The sequence below is a fragment of the Pagrus pagrus genome, assembly GCF_965226575.1.
Source record: "Pagrus pagrus genome assembly, chromosome: 3".
Lineage (NCBI taxonomy): Eukaryota > Metazoa > Chordata > Actinopteri > Spariformes > Sparidae > Pagrus > Pagrus pagrus.
In genome coordinates this window covers 16,855,151-16,873,913 of record NC_140187.1, presented here as the reverse complement: position 1 = coordinate 16,873,913, position 18,763 = coordinate 16,855,151, and the positions used below count along the sequence as shown (strand labels likewise).

At 40.2% G+C, this 18,763-nt stretch overlaps 1 protein-coding gene across 2 annotated transcripts; it reads right to left on the bottom strand.

The window, feature by feature from the left end:
* Positions 1-1,152: 1,152 nt before the first annotated feature.
* Positions 1,153-13,153, bottom strand: LOC311255293 (myosin heavy chain, fast skeletal muscle). Of its 2 annotated transcripts, XM_084349644.1 has the most exons (41): positions 13,113-13,152; positions 12,866-12,913; positions 12,187-12,399; positions 11,714-11,857; positions 11,469-11,625; positions 11,165-11,192; positions 10,641-10,755; positions 10,443-10,535; positions 10,299-10,362; positions 10,104-10,202; positions 9,898-10,001; positions 9,679-9,817; positions 9,436-9,554; positions 9,158-9,307; positions 8,902-9,072; positions 8,489-8,795; positions 8,329-8,399; positions 8,158-8,245; positions 7,820-7,937; positions 7,607-7,730; positions 7,370-7,506; positions 7,002-7,257; positions 6,663-6,905; positions 6,392-6,568; positions 5,910-6,055; positions 5,725-5,815; positions 5,253-5,642; positions 5,047-5,173; positions 4,633-4,751; positions 4,344-4,540; positions 4,073-4,256; positions 3,824-3,989; positions 3,562-3,686; positions 3,039-3,347; positions 2,746-2,949; positions 2,535-2,660; positions 2,227-2,397; positions 2,033-2,137; positions 1,845-1,940; positions 1,566-1,697; positions 1,153-1,282 (listed from the first exon to the last, which is right to left on the bottom strand). In XM_084349644.1, exons 3-41 carry the CDS (start codon positions 12,385-12,387, stop codon positions 1,262-1,264), a joined length of 5,814 nt encoding a protein of 1,937 aa, XP_084205770.1. In that variant the 5' UTR covers positions 12,388-12,399; positions 12,866-12,913; positions 13,113-13,152; the 3' UTR covers positions 1,153-1,261. The 2 variants fall into 2 exon arrangements, with proteins under 2 accessions (XP_084205770.1, XP_084205769.1); XM_084349643.1 differs by having other exon boundaries at positions 9,898-10,202; positions 13,113-13,153.
* Between the last annotated feature and the right edge of the window lie 5,610 nt (positions 13,154-18,763).

Sequence of the window (18,763 nt, the reverse complement as noted above, 5' to 3'; positions counted from 1 at the left end):
TTTTACAGTTTACGGACAGAGCCATGCTTGCTGTCACTTATGAGGCATTCATGCGCTCCTCGGATGGCCCCATTTCATGAGTTGGGAAGTCGTTCCAACTTTGGTGTGTTTGTGTGCTTCATGTTGGGATGTGGGAACAACATGGATGCCAAAAGAAGTTGTTGCATTTTGTTCCTTAGCTGAAACATGTTGACAGCTGCTCTGTGATGTGAAGTATTCAAGTTTGGCCTCGTCGGCCTCTCATAGTTCTCAGTAGTTGAGTGACAAGAAAGAGCGGAGGAAACGATACAATGACCATGTTTCAGCGTCATATGACGTCAACTTAGCAACTCATGTTGCAAAAATTTCTCCGCTTTCCAAGTTTTTGTTCCTATTTTAGAGGGCATTCACATGAATTTTCCCTTTCGGGAAAAAGTTTATCCAATAATTCCGACAGCACATGAACGCACTCGTATGTACAGTGGTATCGATCTTCTCATTAGTATTTGAGCACACAAATGTAATATTTCCTTCCTCCCGAGTAGCACATTTGGGTAGCTTGTCCATACAGTATCCCTTCACTGCTGTGTTTATGTGCTTTTTTTCTTATTTTCTTGGTTTTATTGATATATTTGTGCTTATGGTGTTGTTGCAGAAGCTAACATTAACACTACTGGATGCCAAAATTTCCCTTGGCGTCAATAAAGTGTCTATCTGTCCATCTGCCCACCCATCCGTAAATTTCATTGAACTTCATTCTGTTTCTGCAATTTTAGCTCCACAGCATGTTGGTAACCCAGAAGCTTATTTTTGTAGTTGTTGGTTCTGTCTCATCATGACTGAAATGCAACATTATGGTCACGAAAAAACCTCAAGGAAGCTCAAATGTCATAACAGTTCTGGACAAAGAGTGCCACACATACTGTAGCTGTTCCCATGTGAATGATCAAGCACAATAGCTTCCATGCTGTTCCTCCCTTATCAACAACATTTCGCTGGCTAAGCAACATGACACCTGAACTCACTACCATCATGACAAACACACATATCGAATGTTTATTTCACTACAAAGATTTCGACTTTTACTACAAAGGACCAACACTTCTTTTCTCTTCCATAAACAAGCGGTAGTACTTTTGTTTTTGTGTGCAAAGAAAGGTTTAAAGGCAGCAGGTTGGTGACAGAATTTATTTAATATAGATCTACAATATTTAGTGAGAGCAGTTCAATGAAAAAATCATATTTTATGATTCTCATTTGTGTCACTCAAAGAGGCTGCAGATTATTCTTCAGACTCTTTTCCCTGAAGTGGATAGAAAAAGAAATAAGAATTAATGAACGAGAGGAAAACAGGACTTGCAGGACTGATGCAGTGAAAATATTTGGTGATGCAGCTTTAAATTGGCCTTTTTAAAATCCAAATTCAATGAAAATGAAAACAGTCACAGCAGCATACTGATGCATACTAAATCCTGAACTGGCAAACGTTAGCTCATGAAATCACTTCCTCATGCTGTTTTTCTCTAAGATTATCAATAATCATTTGAACTGTAAGAGCACCTCAAAAAGTTCAATGTATTACTTACTTTTCCAATTTCACGACTCTTTGCTCTCAGCTTGTTGACCTGGGACTCGGCGATGTCAGCGCGCTCCTGAGCCTCCTCCATCTCATGCTGCACCTTCCTGTACCTGGTCAGGTGAGTGTTGGCCTGTTCCTCCTGTGAGGAAATCCAACAACCATCAGGACTGTTTTTACTTTCAGACATTTTACAGACATGAATGAGAAGTTTTATTCAGTATTTTAGTGTTATTTTCATGCAACTATGAGACTTCTGTGATAAAGTTATAACGATTTTCTAACTCACAGCTTCCTCAGCCTGTCTCTTGTAGGCCTTCACTTTGAGCTGCAGCTTGTCCACCAGATCCTGAAGTCTGATGACGTTCTTCTTGTCCTCCTCAGTCTGCAGTAAACATGAGTACATGATTGAAATGTTTCATTTGAAGCTTTGCATCAGACAACTGTACCAATAAATAGAAAAAAAGCCCTGCTGACCTGATAGGTGAGCTCCTTCACTCTTCTCTCATATTTACGAACACCTTTGATGGCATCCGCTCCTCGTCTCTGCTCGCTGTCAACCTCTCCCTCAAGCTCACGCACCTGAATTAATGAAGAATGTAATCTATTACTGTAAGACATTACCATTTAAATAAGATTAGACCTGATTAAGTGATCTAATTCATCTTTACCCTGGCCTCCAGTTTCTGGAGCTGCTTCTTGCCGCCCTTCATGGCCAGATTCTCAGCCTCATCCAGACGGTGCTGCAGGTCCTTCACTGTCACCTCCAGGTTCTTCTTCATCCTCTCCAAATGAGCGCTGGTGTCCTGCTCCTTTTTCAGCTCTTCAGCCATCATGGCAGCCTGAAATTTAGAAAAATATGGTTTAAGCCAACTGCAATCTGATGATTTGACTGCAAGAGCACCAGAAATAGAGTCCAAATGAGTCTTTTATGTACTACGTATGTTCAGTTACAGAGAAAAGCGCCAGGATGACTCACATCAGTGATGGCCTTCTTGGCCTTTTCTTCAGCATTTCTTGCTTCCTGGACAGCATCCTCCACTTCCCCTTGGATCTGAACAAGGTCAGTTTCCAACTTCTTCTTGGTGTTGATGAGGCTGGTATTCTGTTATTAAAGAAGCAAAAATTAACTTCCATGTGTTGAATCGTAGAGGAGTTTAAATACTTGTGTGTCAGCCTTGGAGCATTACCTGAGAGTGCAGCAGTCCCACACGCTCACTGGCATCAACCAGCTCCTGTTCAGCCACTTTGCGGGCTCTCTCTGTCTGCTCCAGTGCAGCTCTCAGCTCCTCGATCTCAGCCAGCATCAGGTTGTTCCTGCGCTCCACCATGGCAACCTGCTCCTTCATGTCCTCCTGGCCTCTGATCGCTTCATCAAGGTGCAGCTGGGCATCCTGATATGTACAACATGGATAAATGTATCAGCAAATAATTTCAGGAAGTTTTTCGAAGCAAGATGCCACAAATCCCTCAGTGGATGTACCTTGAGCTGTCCCTGCACGTTTCTCAGCTGTTTCTGGGCTTCAGCAGCCTGGCGGTTGGCATGGCTCAGCTGAATCTCCATCTCATTGAGGTCTCCCTCCATCTTCTTCTTGACTCTCAAGGCATCATTCCTGCTCCTGACCTCAGCATCCAAAGTGCTCTGCATGGAATCAATCACTCTCTGGCTGTTCCTCTTGATCTGCTCGATCTCCTCGTCCTTCTCTGCAAGCTTTCTGTCGATTTCACTCTTGACCTGGGTGAGTTCAAGCTGAATGCGGAGGATCTTGGATTCCTCATGCTCCAGGGTAGCCTGTAAACAAGTGTGACCTTTATCAGCTGGAGCTCAGAACTGTTTCTTCATTAAAAATACAGAATCCAAGGCTGAGTCAGAGTGAAGAAAAATAGCACGTGTCCAACACCTTCACAATTAAGTCGAAACAGGAATACAGATTTTTTTCTTTCTGCAGTATTTTAGATTTTGTATCTGTTCTATCCTATATGTATGCTATATATTTATGGTTTACCTCTGCTTCCTCCAAAGCAGTCTGGATCTCTGTCTTCTCTCCTTCCACTGTCTTCTTTCCCTTCTCAAGCTCATGAATCGTCTTACCAGTCTCACCAATTTGTTCAGTCAGGTCTGAGATCTCCTCTGTTGAAGCAGATTTACACAGTGTGAATTTTAAAATATTCAGCTATATACAAACAGAAAGGAATAGAGACACTTCAGATAAATTCACGTTTTTTAGAGTGCAAATCTGTCGGGGAAAACCAAGTTAATTGTCTCACGTTGCAGGTTCTTGTTCTCCCTCTTCAGTGTCTCCAGTTGGTCCAGAGCTTCTTCATATGAATTTTTCAGCTTGAACATCTCAGTGCTGAGAGAGCGAGCCTCCTTCTGAGCTCCCTCCAGCTCTGCCTGGCTCTCCTCATACTTCTGCTTCCACTCTGAGAGAACCTGAAAGCACAACAAACAAGTGAGTGTTTTTTGTCACCTCATGTTACTGGCTGAAGTAGTATGTTTATACTAAGATATCTAACCTTGTCAAAGTTCCTTTGCTTCTTGTCGAGGTTAGCAGCAAGAGCATTAGCTCTCTCCACGTCGATCATCAGGTCTTCCACTTCACCCTGCAGTCTCTGTTTGGTCTTTTCCAGAGAGGCACATTTTGCATTCACAGCCTCAATGGACTCTTCTGCATCCTGAAGACGCTGGGCAAGCTTTTTCCTGTTAAAACACACAGCAAACAGGTTTTATGATGATTTACAGAATTCATGTATGTGGAAACAGTGAGATTTCAGGACTCTTCATTACTTGGCCTCCTCCAGCTCCTCAGTGCGCTGAATGGCATCAGTCTCATATTTGGTTCTCCACTGAGCCACCTCGCTGTTGGCCTTGGACATTGCACGCTGCAGCTCAGCTTTGGCCTCCTGCTCCTCCTCATACTGCTCTCTGAGCAGGTCGCAGTCATGACGAGATGACTGGACAGCATGAGCCAGGGCGTTCTTGGCCTATAATCCAAATGAGCGCCTGATTAATATTTGATACCAATCATCTGGTGGCCTTTTCCTCTGTGATAATCCTGCTGATTTCATAGACTTACCTTAACCTCCTCCTCTATGTGCCTCTTCAGCTCCTCAATCTGCTGAGTGAAAGCCTGCTTGCCTCTTGTCAGCTGAGAAACAAGAGCTTCTTTCTCCTCCAGCTGACGGGTACATTCACCTAATCAAAGATATTGATGCACTTATTAGACATTAGAACGAAACTGCAGCAGAAACGTAATAATGCATACAGTGTTCAAACGATCAGGCAGGAAAGGTTTTGCTCCTTGGCTGTCATGGTTTACGATGTTGCTACAATACTTCTAGTATTTATCCTCCTACAGGGGACTTTAGTATTGTTACCACTGAGTATATTGGTGTGGCTAAATATTATGCTGCAGATTTAGTTCAGAGTTCAGGAAGCCGTTTTTTTTTTGTGCAGACATAATGAACACTGCAAAACATGATATTCTCACCATTCTCAGTTTGAAGTCTTGCTTTCTGTGCACTTGTGTCGTTTAGCTGACGAATGTTTTCATCATTCTTGGTTTTGATCTCACTAAGTTGATCTTCTAATGTCCTGCACAACTTCTCAAGGTTTGCCTGGAAAAAGAAAACATATTAATATCAAAATATCAGCACAGATTTTTGCTCTCTGTTTAAATAATGTAGCACTCTCAACCTTTGATTTGGCAATAGACTCCATGTTGCTGCTGAGGTCATCGATCTCCATCTTGTACTCGCTCTTCTCCTTCTCCAGCTTCTGCTTGACTCTCTGGAGGTTATCAATCTGCTCTCCCAGCTCTGCCACACTGTCAGCCTGCTTCTTGCGGAGAGCTGCAGCGGTGGCCTCATGCTGCAGGGTGGACTCTTCGAGATCACGACGAAGCTTCTGAAACTCGGCCTCACGCTTCTTGTTCATCTCAATCTGAGCAGACGTTGCTCCGCCAGCTTCTTCAAGCCTCTCGCTGATCTCCTCAAGTTCCCTGGACAGATCAGACCTCTGCTTCTCCACCTTGGCCCGAGCAGCCCGCTCAGCCTCAATCTCCTCCTCCAGCTCCTCAATACGAGCCTGGAACACACAAAGTCGAGCTTAAAACCGTTGAAGATACTTGATTGCTCCTAATGCCTTTCACAAACACTTCCATTCATACCTGAAGTTCCTTTATCTTCTTTTGAAGTTGGATTCCAAGAGACTGCTCATCCTCGATCTTACTCAGGAGCTGGCTTGTCTCAAAGTCCTTCCTGGAGGGGACAAAATCAATTCAGAGTATTACAGTTTGGTTCAAATAGTACGAACACTGACGGACAGATGTTTTGTTTTTTTGTTTATTCTTACTTCTTTATTTTCTCCTCAGACTGCTGCTTGTCATTCTCTAGGTCCATTATGGTTTCCTGAGCCAGTTTCAAATCTCCTTCAAGCTTTCTTTTCGCTCGCTCGAGATCCATACGGAGTTTCTTTTCTTGCTCCAGAGAACCTTCAAGCTATTGATGAAATAGATAACGCTGCAATTTTATAGATTTTCAGAAAATCTATCTCAATTATCTAATATGTACATATATATATGGGAAACAAGGCATGCGTGTAATCTAAAGCGCATCCGGTTGATAACAGCGTCAGTGTTCAGTGTTCACTTTTATTATGTTGTTTTTCTGACAAAGTAGCTGCTGAATGGGTGTTTTCTGCCTCCAAGAATTCTGGGACCTCGAGTGTGAAACCTCACTTGCTGTCACCGAATCAACCAGGACTGAATCATTAGAATATTTAACTTTTCAATTATTAGCAAGTTTAACTTTTGCTTTTAAATGTAGATTACTCACATCGTCCACTTGCTGCTCCAGCTTGGTCTTGGCCTTCGTCAGAGTGTTGACTTTGTCTTCCTCTGCCTGCAGGTCATCAAGGGTCTGCTGATGGGACTCTTGGAGGGCTTTCTTCTCTTTGGTCAGCTTGGCAATGGTCTCATCTTGAGATGCCATTTCCTCTGTAAGGTTTTTGACCTATAAATGTTTATATAAATAAAACATTGTCATATTTGATCACATCATATTTCTAATAAGCACAGTTTAATAATTTGAAATAAGGGACATGAACCTTGTTCTCAGTGGCATGTTTCTCCTTCTCCACTTTGGCCAGGGTGAGCTCCAAATCATCAATGTCTTTCTTCAACTCAGAGCATTCGTCCTCCAGCTTCCTTTTCTTTGCGGTCAGCTCAGCATTCATTTCCTCCTCATCCTCCAGTCTCTCAGACGTCTCTTTGAGTTTGGCCTCAAGCTGGATTTTTGCTTTAATGAGCCCCTCACACCTTTCCTCTGCATCACTGAGGTTTTCACCTTCCTTTAAAAATCAACACAAACAGGTTCAGGTCTTTGAAAATTCAGTAATCGGATGTAGGATACTTAGTAGACATGCACAGGAAGTGCAACAACTTACAGACTGCACTTGCAACAAGAGGTCATTTTTCTCCTGCAGTAGAGACACCATCTTCTCCTCCAGTTCTTTCTTCTTAGCCAGAGCCTTCGTTAGATCTTCTTTGGTCTTCTGGAAGTCCTCTTTCATTGCGGCCATCTCTTTTTCAGTCTCTGCACTCTTCAGCAGAGGCTTAATCTTGAAGTAAAGCTTCATCCATGGCCATGTTTTGACATTCATGAATGAGCGGATGTTGTACTGGATGGCGTAAACGGCCTCCCTGGAGAAACACAGCACAAATTGAGTCAGAAAATCTTTATTATATTAATAAAGTTGCAGACTTTAATAGCATGCTTTAAAATCTTGACATCAATAACAAACGGACACAGTACCTTCTCTCCATCATCTTGACAAACTCTCTCCTCATGAGGTAGCCTCTGCAGAGAGCCTGAGTCATTGTGACCAGTTCAGCCAGTTTCTCATCTCTCATCTCCTCCAGAGTACCCAGCAGACCGGCTTTGAAGAACACCTGAGAGTCAATAATTATAAATATTTTTAAGTCACTCATTATTTATAATAGTTCAGCTTCTTATTAATAGCTTTGTCTATGGAAGTGTTTCTCACTCTACCTTTGTGTGGCCAAACTTGTATTGAGTGTGGTCAACATCAATAGAGCCCAAGAGTTTCTCTGAGGCCTTCTTGTTGTCAATGAACTGTCCTTCGGGGATGACACTAGCATTCAATACTTTGTATCTGAAAGTAAAGATTTCTCACAGTTAGACACACCATCTTGAGGTTAATAAAAAACATTTCAATGACTGTAAAGATTATATTTCTGCCACCTCTGCTTGAAGTCACCATATTGGATTCTGCTGGGGAAGCCTTTCCTGCAGATCCTGATACCTTCCAGCACACCGTTACACCTCAGCTGGTGGATGACCAGGAAGTTCTCCATCAGACCTATGATATATTTTTAAGTGACATGATGAATAAAATTTTACAAGAAACCATATTCACTTAGACTTGCTTTTTGTCTCTAAAAGGCTTTTCCCACTGCATATGCTTAGCCCGGGGCTATCAGCCTGGGGCTAGGAAGCCTTGAAGAAGGCTCTTAGCCTGCGGTGAGTGCAGTGTGAAAAGCCCTTTAAAACCTTCTCAGCTCAGGGCTATCGCAGCTTACCTGGTGTCTTTGATTCATTGGGAATCAGGCAGCGCACAAAATGAGGATGTGTGCTCCTCAAATTTGTCATCAGCTTGCCCAAATTCTCCTGAAGAATTAAAAGGACATTAAATTAACAAAAGGCACCAAATTAGTGCAATGAAGTACATAAGTCATCCCTCCCTATCTTACCCTGAACAATGCAGACACAGTCTGGAAGGAACCACCCTTCTTCTTGCCACCTTTCTTGCCACCGCCTTCAGCTGTCAGTGGAACAATTATAAGAATTAAAATATTCAATTCGACACAATTATCAATATGTCATGATGTAGGGACAGGAAACAGCACGTACCTTCTGATCCGGCATGGGATGCATACAGGAAGGCCAAAAGTTTGGTTGAAGACTTCTGGTAGAGCTGAACAACTGAGTCGTTCAGGGGGTCCTTGTTCTTGTCGAGCCATCCAGTGATGTTGTAATCAACAGTACCAGCGTAGTGCACCAGAGAAAAGTGAGCCTCAGCTTTGCCTTTGGCAGGTTTTGGCTTCTCAAAGGACTTATTTTTACCAAGATGCTGGTCATAGAGTTTGTTCTTGAAGGTGATGTCTGTAGCCTTGGGGAACATGCACTCCTCTTCAAGGATGGAGAAGATGCCCATTGGCTGTTAACAATAACACAAATATAACACAAAATTAAAATCCTGTACTGTCCGACTGTGGTGGGGATAATTATTTTACGTCATTGTTAAAAATGCTTCAAAGTAGTACCTTCTCAATGAGCTCAATGCAGGCAGCCAAGTCCATACCAAAGTCAATGAACTCCCATTCAATGCCCTCTTTCTTGTACTCTTCTTGCTCCAGGACAAACATGTGGTGGTTGAAAAACTGTTGCAGTTTTTCATTGGTGAAGTTGATGCACAGCTGCTCCAAGCTGTTGTACTGATTTCAAAAAGAGGAAGGTGGAGGGATTGAATATTCAATTGTAACAGGGCAAAGTTACAAGAAATTGCATCACCTAACTTACATCAAAGATTTCAAATCCAGCAATGTCGAGCACACCAATGAAGAACTGTCTTGGCTGCTTTGTGTCCAACATCTCGTTAATTCTGACGACCATCCACAAGAACATTTTCTCGTAGACGGACTTGCAGAGAGCCATGACGGAATTGTTGACCTGATTTTTAAGAGAAGTAGAAAGATGATAAAACATTAATAAGGATGTTGTAAGAATGAACAACAAAATGATTCAAAGTTTTCAGGCTATAGAGTTATGATTCACTGGACTGTGTGTGAACATTTTACCTGAGGCACCGTCTGACCCTTGGTCACAAACTCATTGCCGACTTTGACCCTAGGGTAGCACAGAGCCTTCAGTAGGTCAGCAGAGTTCAAGCCCATGAGGTATGAGATTTTATCAGCAACTGGAAAAAAAGGAAATTAAGACGTCATTTTAAAGAGAATACAAAAGAATTTGATTCATATTTTCACTGGTTTTCACAGTTCTGTTGTCAGTGACCAAAAAAAAGAGTAACAACTGCAACGCACCCTCAGTGCCATCAGGCTCAGCCTGCTCTTCACGCTGCTTCTGCTTGAACTTCATGTTTCCGTGGTGCATCACAGCTCCAGTCAGCTTGTAAATGCTTGCCTTCTCATCAGCAGTGAAGCCCAGGATGTCAATGGCAGTCTGTGAGGAGTTAAAGAAAATAAAGTCATAAGCTCACAAGAAACAAGTCAAAACATTCCTAAATGCATCATTTTACTTACATCAGTGGCGATGAACTCCTCAATGTCATCGATACTCTTGACAGTGATTTCCCCCTGACTGATCATGTGATAGTCGAATGGGTTTGTGGTGATCAGGAGAGCCTCTGAAGAAAGAATACACATGTGGTTCATTCTTGTAAGCAAATATATGGACAATACAGCAGCTGATGAATGACCTTTAAAACTAAAAACAAAGAAAGGCTCACCTATCAGCTCAGGTTTGTGGCCTGTCATGAGCTGATAGAAGATGTGGTAGCTCCTCTCAGCAGACAGCTGGAACGTCACTCGAGACTTCTCCAGCAGATCTGTTGATCACACAGTTATTAACCAGTCAGTCCTGTCTGAAGAGCTGAAGGTACAATAAAAGACTAAAGTATCTGCTTTGTCATTTATATCCTTACATGTTTCAATGTCTGCTGAGGCCAGCTTCCCACTTGTTGCAAAATGGATTCTGATGAATTTACCCTATACAAAAGAAAAATGCGTATTAGAATTATAATCTTGTGCGTTCTGATATTATTTAAAAGGGGTTAATAAACACTTACAAAGCGGGATGAGTTGTCATTCCTCACAGTTTTGGCATTACCATAAGCCTCCAGCAGGGGATTGGCTGCAATGATCTGATCCTCCAGAGACCCCTTCATTCAGAAAACAAGAATTAATCATCATACCCGATGGTCCAAGATCACATTCGATATTCAATATCAGCTTTGTTGACACTTTCAACAACACTGTTCATTTACCTGCATTTTTCCAGGAGTTGGCTCAGCTTTCTTGCTTCCTCCAGACACTGCGATTGTCGCAAAGTACTGGATGACACGTTTGGTGTTGACAGTCTTTCCTGCACCAGATTCTCCTCTGTGAGAGTAAAAGTCAATTAGCACCAGATTATTTGATAGAAACTATTGTTTAGACTCGTGGTTCAGTGAATACTGTCCAGTCAATAATACTGGACTGTCCGTTGTTCAGTTTATGTTAAAAAATGTGCCTAACTTTCACATGCAGTTAGAACTCCAAAAAAGTTGGGAAGCTGTGGTTCTTTTCACTTTACATCACTTACGAGTATATATTTATAAAAACAGCAAAGGTTACTATTCTGAACATTAATATTTTGTTTTTGTACAGTATTGAATTGAAAAGAGGTTGCAAATGATTGCATTCTGTTTTTATATACACACCGTCCCAATTTTTCTGATATCTTGGTTGTACATTAAATCAAAGATTATTGTATGTTGAGTGAACAATTTGTAAATCATGACAAACTTACGTGATAAGGATAGACTGATTCTCACGGTCTGTAAAAGGACAGAAAGATATTTTCTTATTATTTACATAATTGGTGAGGTTAAAATCTGCTTAGAGGACATTTTGTAGTTAAATGATTGATAAAAAATCTATACCGGTGATGTGGAGTGACAATATCTCATATGTCAAAATATTTAAAAACAAAAAATCTGGGTTTGTTAGCGTCTACTTGCTTAAGGTTTCACATGATACATTTGATAAACACTGTAATTATTACTCTCTTCTCAAATGATGTTTCAAAGTTTCAGCGCTTTTCTTATACACACCAGTGAGCATGAACTGGTAGGCGTTATCAGAGATGGAGAAGATGTGGGGTGGGGCCTCAATCCTCTTTTTGCCTCTGTATCCTGAAACAACCACTGAATCATACACTGGGAGCCACTTGTAGGGGTTCACAGTGACGCAGAACAGCCCTGAGTAGGTCTATGGAGAGAGAGAGGATTTTTACCGACACGTCTTGTGTCTGTTGTCATATTTTCACCTTCTGATGTGACTATCAGGCCAAACTCACGTAGATCATCCATGCTGCATAACGCTCTTTGAGGTTATACAGCACAGAGGGCTCGCTGAGGTGGGTCATCATGGCCATGTCCTCAATCTTATCATACTTGGGAGGGTTCATGGGGAAGATTTCAGTATCTTTGACAGTGATGGACTGTTACAGGGACAGAAGCGACACAAGAGTTCAGTTTTGACACTAAACTGGTGAGCTGGTCAGTGTTCATTCATATTTGTGTTACAGCCAGAAGTTACGTTTTATAGACTCAATCACTGTGACGTCACGGTAACAACAGTTACTTCTGGGTAGAAAACAAGACATGCATTTCATGCACTTTTACGTCAACCTTAAAATTAACTGTCTTTGATTGAAACAAACCAACTTCACACTGAGGAGCACAAAGTCCGTCACAGTGACCTATGTCAGTGATGTAAATTATAGATTCATTCAGAATAATTGTTTTGCTCCACCAACAGCACACTCACCTTTCCACAGAGAGTCTCCACGGTGGCTTTGCCACCCTCTCTCTTAACAAGTTTCCCCTTGAGGTACATCTCTGCTGGCTCGGTCACAAAGTATGATGTTTTAGCATCAAAGGGAGTGTTCTGAGCTTCAATTCTCTCTCTTTCTGGCTTCCGGAGGTATACGGCCGCCGGGCCAAAACATTCCATCTCTGCATCACCCATGACGAGCCTTTACTGCAAGTAAGTACAAACAGGATAGCATTCATTTATCTCAGTCATTATTTCTCTTTATCTTCACTCATGATGGTACTTCACCACTGAACTAAAGTTAAATTCTGTTAATGTGACGAATGTTAGAAAATTCGATATATTTTACTTAATGTTTCCAGCAAAATGAGAGAGAAAGGTAAACAAAGATTTACAGTTTGTAACAACACAGTGACATCACTGTTACACTTTCACTGTATGTTATCTTTGTTGATGCGATGACTTCTTATGTGCTACTAAATCCTTGTTACTATCAGACACTTTGTTATAAATCATAATCTCCAAAAACATTTATGAGAAGTGACAAATACTTTTTTTTCTATTTGATGACATCATTAATCGAGATGCACAAAAAGACTATATAAAATACTAAACTTCAAATGTCTCTAATCAAAGTGAAACACTGGTAAAAAAATAAAAATAAATACATTACCTTCTTCTCTCCCTCAGATGAACAGGTATTGATGGTTTAATGAGGGTTCTGAAAAAATAAACAATTTTAATTATTAACTGTAATTAAATTTCACATTAAAAATGAACTTACTGTACAGTGAAGTCCTGACATGTACACAGCAGTTCTGGATTCACTCTATGGTGTCTGGCAAAGAGTGGTCATGCCCTGCATTGTTCATTAAGCTGCTGGTTTTCCTCCTGCTAATAAAAGACTGCAACTCACTCACCTTGACTGGTCGCCTGTCAGTCCTTGGGGGAGTCCAGCCTCCCTTCTTATATAGAGAGATGGCTTTCTTTATTTGGTCATGCATTTTTACGTTCACTGCTTGAGTATTTCTGCCTCTTATGTGATATATGACATCTTTCGTCATATTTCATCACGGATTAAGCTTTCAGACTCACAGAGGCAGGTCTTAGGCAATTAAAAAGAATTTAAATGGGAAAAAAATACAAAGATTATTCTTTGAACAACTGAATATACTATGATACATTTGTTTTTTTAATTAGCTCATTGTTGTCATCAGATTTTCAGTAAAAACATACATGAAGAGAGTTTTGATGTCATTCATAAGTATATTAATCAGTATGATTTGTTTTAGATAGGAGCCATAAAATGTGTCTTATTGTAAACTATTTTACTGGAAGATTATCATGCTGCACAATGTTAACAGGTGTCACAGGCACAGTTAAACTAGAGACTTAATTTAAAAGTGTATAAATAGATGAAGTCACGTACAATGCAGCATTTTTTAACCTTGTGTAAATATTGTTCTGGCATGCGTATTTGTTACTGAAGTTCAGACATTGTTTTGGTCTTATGATAATCTCCTTAATGCACCTTGGCACTCGAGGGGATCCGACTTTAGCCATGGAGACGCTCTCATGTGACGCTGGTATTCTGTTGCAGAAGCCTTGCAAGTCTTTCTAGTGACAAAGGAGCAGGATTGGACCTCACAGTTGCTAATCTAAGAACCTGTGGAAACGATGATACCTCATGATAGCAGAAACACTCGCTGAGCTCTGCGTTTCATGAAATCCCAAACTTAATTAGATTTGTTCCGTAGGGAGGAAGGACAATAGAAAGATGAACAATCCTCGTATTTATAGCTATTTAATTTCCTCTGTTGAGATATTTATGTGTCCGGCAAAATATGACATATACATCCTGTGAAATAAAATTCTTGTCAAACAATTGGTGGTGGTATTTTCTTTGAAATCTCTGAAGCCAATTTTATCAAATGTTTGAAAATCTCACTCTTTTACAACACTTTCATACAAAAACTGCAGCGTCACGTTCGGCCAACACACCTTCTAAAAAGAGATCGCTCCGCCACTTTGAACTATAATAATGTCGGCCAGAGTGTCTAATTATCTCATTATAACAACTAATCTTGGAGCAGGGCCTGTGTTTGAGATAATGTGATAAGGTTACAAATGCCACAATATCACTGACACACACTCTTTGAGTAAGAAATGTATGACATGGGGGGGAAAGTAATAATTTTTTAAGCTTTAGAATTAAATGTCTGCATTTGTAAACAGCAAACATTAATTAATTATTGATAACACATTACTACGTCAGTGTTTTTACATTGAAGAACTTTTAACTGGTTATGACTTCAAACTAAACCATAAGCGACAGGATTGGCTGTATGGTTTTTATATATGTGTGTATGTGTGTGTATATATATATATATATATATATATATATATATATAGAGAGAGAGAGAGAGAGAGAGAGAGAGAGAGATAGCTAATAATATTAAATCATATTATATATTGTGAGTAGAAGTTATTGAATTTTCATTGTTAAATGAAAATTCAGTCATTATCCGCTAACCCTCATGCCGGTGGAAAGTTGGGGGCAGTAAATATTTCTGGAGCTTCACAGCAATAGAGTACTGCAGCATTCTCCAAAAAATAAAAGCAGATGTGGACTTGTTTTAAAGGAGCAACATGTAAGAATTGTAGTTGTGAAAATTCAAAAGTGTACTTAAATTATCAACAGAATAGGAAGTAATAACAGTTTTTACATCTATCCATTGCGTGGCAGAATTATCTACTTAAGTAAGGATGCTAACAGACTAACCCCAGTCCAGAGCTCCTGTGCCAGCAATGTAAACATATCCCGGTGTTCTAGGTTGTAGAAAGGAGCAGAATAAAATGTGTTGTTTTTCCTTAAAAATATAATTATGATTGTGAATCAATAAATTTAAACATTTTGTCAGATCCAAAATGATTGTTCTGTTTATGTCTGTGTAAGACTTCTGACGGTTGGTTCCAGCTTCTGCCAAGGTTTGTCAGCCAACAGTATAACACTATTGTAATCACGTGGTATCTGTGTTTCGTCAGCGATCAGCTTGGTAGTTGCCAGTTTGTGGGTAAAAAAAACATAAAAAAGGCTGATTTCTACAGTAATCACCCAGCATACTATACTGCCCTAACATTAGCTAGCTAGTGTGACATTAATGTTAGCAACGTTAGGTCGTGCAACAACCACTTGAGGGGGCAGATGATTCAAACAACAGCGGTGCTGCGACGTGAACGCAATGGTGGGAGGAGAGCGAATGCCACATTTAGTTAACAGTGACACCTTAACATTACTCGGGGATGTTGATAACTTTAGTTTTAGCCCAACAAAATCACTATTAGATTATTATTATTAGGTGTAAGCACAGTAACATTGTTATGCTACAAATGTTACTAAAACATACTAACAACAGTTTTCACCATCATCATATTACTCATCATATACATAAAACAAAAACCTAACATTAAATGTTTGTGTACTGTCTAAATGCTAAATTGGGAGACTTAAACTCTGGCACACAGTCGCCTTACATGATACATGATATATTCTTCTCTCTCCAACATTATCCAAACTTTTTGTCTTATGGAACAGAATTCATTTTACCAGGTATTGTTTACACTGATCTAAGAAAAGCAGTCCTGTTTTTAGACTAATGACATACTATCCCAAAGAGTTTTTGTAATTACTGGAGAATAGTTTTGGCTCCACAGCCGTACTGGCTTGATTATACAGACAGGTGATGATTGTAGGGTTCCTCATTCTATTTCTGTCCATACTACTTACCAGCGCGCCTTCAGTCTGAGAGCATGTATGTGTCTTAATCAGGACCTTTTGAATGTGTTGTTTTAATGTTCATGAATGTTTTCTTCTCTCTGCTGTTCTTAGTGCTTTGGCTCTTCTCTCCTTTCGATATCTTTAATATCATCCAGTGGAGCATGTACGAAACTGTGCCATTCAAATAAACTTGAACTTGAACTACATGATACCGTGAAGGTGAAGGAGCCTGTGTGAAGCCAGAACTATTTGTTTTGAATTGTGTCATGTGATGGAAGATCTGTAAACACTGTGCTCTAATTTGGTACCTTCACAAGTGTTACTGTGTCTACACGGTCATTTTAAATACTTTTAAACAAACTCACTTTTCATGGCTGCTCCAGACACAACAAAAATATTTTAATAAGGCTGCCACTGCCAACGATATGGACATATTATATTAAAGTAAGATTGCCATGTTTATGCTCTGGGGCCACTGATATTAGTACTCATGACTTCCAAGGAGCTGTCTGGAGGTGAAACTGTGTCAGGTTTTTCATTAATCCCCTACTGACAGTGCCTTACCACAGTCTGAAGGCTAGGTTTTTACAATTTTTGACCCACGTGTCCCTAAACGCTCACAGTACTTCTATGAATCTACAGAATGACAAATATTTAGTGCTCTGCAGGCTCAGACGTATGTTTTTTGTTGTGTTTTATGGGAGTGTGTTAATCCTCAAGCTCAGACTGATGACAGACATGTCAGTCCTAATAGGGGTCGTCTGGCTAGGGTCTGGTGGAGGTCAAAGGGCTTCAGCTTTCTAGGGACCGTCTCTGAAATCTGATATTATGAACATTTTCACACTGTTGGTGCCACATTGCACAGAGAGTTGTTGGAACATCGCAAACAGTCTTTTCTGACCAAGTTATTTTTACTTTCAACCATGTTACAAAATCGTATGTACTGATATATGCAGGCTGTATGTTTTAGATAATTGTGTTATTCTGGTCTTGGTCAACCATGTTTTAATCCAGACTGTGGAGCCTTTGGTGCTCCAGTTTTTTTATGATATGAAGTTGCATGTGTGTCGCTATGTATTTACTGTTTTCTTTATTGTATTTTTGTATATTTTGTCTTTCATTTTTAGTGTGCTATGGACCTTCTTTTAAATCCCTAATAAAGTCATTATCTAATCTACATACACACTGAGTTTTGTCTCCTGCAGTCAGTCAATTCTTTCTCGACTGATTATGATTCAAAGTACATCATTGTTTAACTGCAGTACTACAGCAACTCAAATACTGTCACAGTGGTACATTTAGATTTGGTGAATTTAACCGAATAAAAGGGACATTTTGTTTATATGCAGATCGTTGATTAATAGCACATGAATGCAAATTGAAACCGGAGAAACTGAATTGAATATAATTTAAACCTGGAATTAGCCCATACCTCTGCCAAGTCCCAACAGCCCCTTTGATTCAATCAATCCGAATCCAATATCAAACTCGATAGCGTGGTTTCACTCTCAATTTTAAACCACTGCCACCATTTAAACCACCATTACTTACCCTTGTTTATCATTTAGCAGAACAACATTTTATTGACAAATCTCTTCATCAGAGTTTCAGATTAGTCCTTAGCACTTTGGTAGCTTTAGCTTTAGCTTTCACTTTATGTTTTACATTTTAATCAGAATGTTGTTGTTTAATTATCATTAATTATACTAATGTTTGACCTTTTTCTTTCTTATCACTTTCACCCTTCATACTTTCCAGCATATCAGATTACACGTCTGCATTTCTGACAGTATAACGGGTGAGTCGCGGGGCCTCAGACGTTGACACAACTGACAGCTTTATGAGCAGGTCAAACCAGCACTGTTTGATGTTTCTGACCCTTCTGTGTCACCTATTCTTGTCGCTCTGATCCTACATATCGTGCATCATAAAGCGCCCTGGTTTATTTGACCGTGGGACAGTAAACTCTATAACTGTCACTCACAGCTCTATTGTCCAATGTGGAATCTGCAGAGAACAGGTGATTAGGTTTGTGTCTCCAGGTTTTTCGGGACGAGCACTTGTGTTGTCTCGAGGGTGCTGATGTATTTTTAAACCCTTTCTTTAAATGGTCTTGTACTGTGTGTCCTGACAGATGAACTGAAGACAAGGCCAGGCATGTAGCTTGACCTTCCCCTAAGTCAAGTGTTTGCTCCCCATACACGGCAAGAAGGGGATCAAGTTATACGATGTGTAGTAGGTTGCATTCTTTCCTTGTTGAAAGATGACACTGATGGGGCGAGGGCATTAGAAGTTAAATACTGAGGACTTCACACCTGACAAAATAGGCGTATATATTCAATAAAAATGTGATACTTGATCTCTGATGCTCCCGGGTGAGCTTATTTGGAAGAAATACAAATATAGCTGTCTCCTCAGCAATGCTCTAACAGCTCAACCATTTGTCACGGCCTCAAGTCTTTCTGTGGAACAACCTTTGATATAAAACACTCACTTCCTTGGTGGGATTAGGTCTCCTGCTTGACAAAAGGGCACGCTTAGCCCGTTCACAACTGTCAAGTGTGAGTGCAGGCAACATTTGAATGTAACAAACTGATCTACTGATGATTTATGATGTTAAAAAAATCCTATTGTGTTTATCTATTGTATATCTAATCTTGCTGTATTAGCTTTCTGCTAGCACTGAGCTAATGTGTTTGATATATAAACATAGTTTAAATGGCCTACTAAGCAGAATCAACAAACATTTTGTCCAATCCGACACTTGTACAGTTATATACAAATGTCTCAAAT